This window comes from Lycium barbarum, chromosome 3, assembly GCF_019175385.1.
Source record: "Lycium barbarum isolate Lr01 chromosome 3, ASM1917538v2, whole genome shotgun sequence".
Taxonomy (NCBI): domain Eukaryota; kingdom Viridiplantae; phylum Streptophyta; class Magnoliopsida; order Solanales; family Solanaceae; genus Lycium; species Lycium barbarum.
The window spans coordinates 146,433,837-146,437,307 of NC_083339.1; the positions used below are offsets into that span (position 1 = coordinate 146,433,837).

Below are 3,471 nucleotides of genomic sequence, written 5' to 3' on the forward strand. Positions count from 1 at the left end.
AATCTGGTGGCAAACTAAGCAAGGAAATTCTTATTTTTGGCTTGATAACTGGACAGGATGGGGAGCACTATACAAACTCATTCCTGAAAACTTCAGAAGGGACAATACTGTGGTACTAATTAAAGAAGTGGTGACTGAAGGAAGATGGGAAGAAGACATGATAAGGGAGTTGCTACCAGAGAATCTAGCTGATCATATTATCCAGAAACTGCAGCCACCTGGTCAAGAGGAGGAACTGGACAAACCTCACTGGAAACCTGATTCTAGAGGCAAATTCACTGTTGGGACAACTTTTAATTTAATTAGACAAAGGATGGAACCTAATATACTATACAAGAAGATGTGGGTAAAAGGTTTGCCTATCAAAATCTCTTTCTTCTTGTGGAGATTATGGGGAGCAAAGGTACCACTGGATGATGTAGTGAAGAGATGGGGCTTTCAATTTCCTTCTAGGTGTTATTGTTGTGAGGAACCAGAAATAGAAACCATATCTCATGTGTTTCGTCAGTCACCAGTAGCACAATACACCTGGAAGTACTTCTGCAGACCTATAGGCATCAATATTCAAAACCTACATCTAAGTCAGCTTTTTAACTTATGGTGGGACACTCATGTTAATCATCATGTGAAGTACATCTTTCAGGTTGTTCCAGCTATTATTGTGTGGGAACTATGGAAGAGGAGAAATGCCATAAGACATGGAGGGAAAATGTCCAAGGTAAAGTTGATATATCAAATTATGCACACCATTATAATGTTCATGAAGGTAAGAAGAAGCAATTTCAAACAGGCAGCCTACAACTGGAATACACTGGTGCAGACTTTGCAATCTTATACCCCAAGAACTAAGGTTATTAGAGTTCTCTGGAAGCCCCCTGATACTGGTTGGGTGAAATGCAATACCGATGGGGCGTCTAGAGGAAATACTGGAAGAGGATCATGGGGATTTTGTGTGAGAAATGAGACTGGAGACTTGATAGCTGCTAAGGCAAAGGAGATGGAAGAACCAACTTGTACTAATACTCAGGCAGAAGCTATGGCTATAGTACAAGCTCTGAGATATGTGAAGGAAAGGCAATATCAACATATTATAATTGAAACAGACTCTCTTTTATTAAAGAATATCATACTCAAAGTTTGGGAAATTCCCTGGCAGATAATTGAAATGGTGGAGGAAATCTGGAGATTAATGAATAATAAAACAGTTAGGGTGATACATATAATGAGAGAGGGTAATATGCTAGCAGATCACCTGGCTAATTTGGCACTAGATCATGGAGAAGTGGATTCAGAATCTTTCCAGGAGTTGGGAATTCAAGGGAGGAGATGGATTAACAATGATAAGTTACAATTACCATACATAAGGATCAGACCATGCAAGAGATGAATGGACACATTGAAGGAAGCAGGACAAGTCATTTTTCCCATGTTCAAATCCTGTTGTGGGAGGAGAACATGGGAAACAATTTTTATCTAACATTGTTTCCTTGTTTTGCAGCTACCTCATACATAAGCATTAAACAAGCAGGACCACAACATGGACAATCCAAAAAGCAGGAGACAAACAGATTCAAGGATACATGGAAAGTCAGCAATGGAAAAAAAAAAAAAAAAAAAAAAAAAAAAGACTTCAATGAGGATACCAACAGGAGTGAATCGCACTGAAACCAGCGAAAACAACATAAAAAACAACATGAAAAGGTGCATGATATACTCCGAAATCAACATACTCAGCAACTCAAAGCTCATCAACAAAGGCCGAAAGCAACATGAGATGACACTGGCTGAAACTGAGAATTTGCAGAAGATGGAAATTCAACTGGAACAGGAAAATGCATTTGGGCCACGGACTGCTGTGCTCGCTGGCCATTTTCCTGCTACATCGAGACATATTTGCTGCTACTTTCTTGCCATTTACCGCTGCCCTTCAAGGGCAAAGCATTTTGAGACTGAAAGATGCCATCTTTGAGTCCAAATTGCTGCACTCTTAAGCTGCTACTTGGCTGTTACGTTCGCTATAAACAGCTGCTGAAGCTTCTGAAATATTGCAGCTGGAATTGTTTATACAAAGTAGGCTCAGAAACATGCAACATAGAAGGAGGCAGTGCACTGCTGCTGCTGTTGCTGTACATATAGGAAATGAGCTTGGCTTTGAATGAATTGGTTTTTTGACTTGCAGGTCTTTACATGATAGCACACACATGATCCACTTGATGACTCTACCTCATTGGGTGGTATTAGCACCTAGTGCTCATTCCCTAGAGGGAGGGTCAACATATGGAAAATGTTGTGTTATATTGCCATGTTGGATCTGCTGGATGTGCTATATACATGCTGCAAAGGCAATCATGACTTATGACAATCATGACCTATGTATTGACTAGGTTCCAGTATGCTCATTTCATAAGACATTGGAGCACTTATAGTTGCTTTATTATTTGATTATTGTTTAGTTATCTGTAATATCAACTTAGGATATCTATAAATCCTAAGTTGATCATTAGGTTAATTCTTCATTTCATATTAGCTTTTGGCTACATTTGTAGACTTTTGGGATTTTCTTTTGAAATAAAATAAAATAAAATAATTTAAAAAAAAAAAAAAAAAAAAAAAGAATCATGGATGAGGCCCAATGGGGTTTCCTTGCTCAAGTAATTGCTGTATTTGCTTTTGTTCTCATTGTCTATCTTTGCCATATGTGCATTAGAAGAATAAGGCTTTCGTCAAACAATGTGTTACCAACTTCTCACCAGGCGCCGCCACTACCACCACCGCCGGAATTAGAAGATAATTTCAAGATTATGGTTTTTAATGAAGGAAGTTTAAGGGGAAAATCAAGTATTAATGGGGAGAACGATTGTGCTATTTGTCTATTGGAGTTCTTGAAGGGCGATAGCTACATTGTTCTGCCAGCTTGTTGCCATAAATTTCATGCAGATTGCGTTATGATTTGGTTAGCAATTAACAGAGACAAAACTTGTCCCATATGCAGGACTCATGTAAATATACATGCTTAATACTGCTGCATCTCTTTCGAGATCAGGACCTGATGAGTTTTATCATGACTTCTATACGTTACTTACCTTGATTCATTAATTATACGAATTGCGTGGTTGCTGTGGTTTGAACAACAAACAACGTTCCTCTTCTCATACCTTATTTGTTTTAGGTTTTATTTTCTGTAATTAAATTTTGATGGGACACATGCATAAAAGATGTGAATTATGCGGAGTTGTTTGTTTTATTACAACATACTGACACATTGATCATGTCAATACAAAATTATTAAATATACTCTCCCTTTTCAATTTGATTATCTGCTTTTGACTTGGCATGAAGATTAAGAAAGTAAAAAGAAATTTTAAATGTTATGATTTTAAACTAAAGATATAGAATTTATCAAAATATCCTTTAATGTTGTAGTGTTAAACATACCATTCTGTTTTAAATGGATTAAAAAAAAAAGTAACA

General features: G+C 37.3%; 1 protein-coding gene across 1 annotated transcript; it reads left to right on the forward strand.

Annotated features, from left to right (window-relative positions):
* The first annotated feature begins 2,618 nt into the window (after positions 1 to 2,618).
* Positions 2,619 to 3,017, forward strand: LOC132631530 (RING-H2 finger protein ATL39-like). Its single transcript, XM_060347101.1, has one exon. The coding sequence runs from the start codon at positions 2,619 to 2,621 to the stop codon at positions 3,015 to 3,017; it is 399 nt and encodes a 132-aa protein (XP_060203084.1).
* Positions 3,018 to 3,471: the final 454 nt, after the last annotated feature.

Excerpts from the sequence above, each read along its gene's own strand:
- LOC132631530 (XM_060347101.1), top strand. The coding sequence starts at position 2,619 with ATGGATGAGGCCCAATGGGGTTTCCTTGCTCAAGTAATTGCTGTATTT.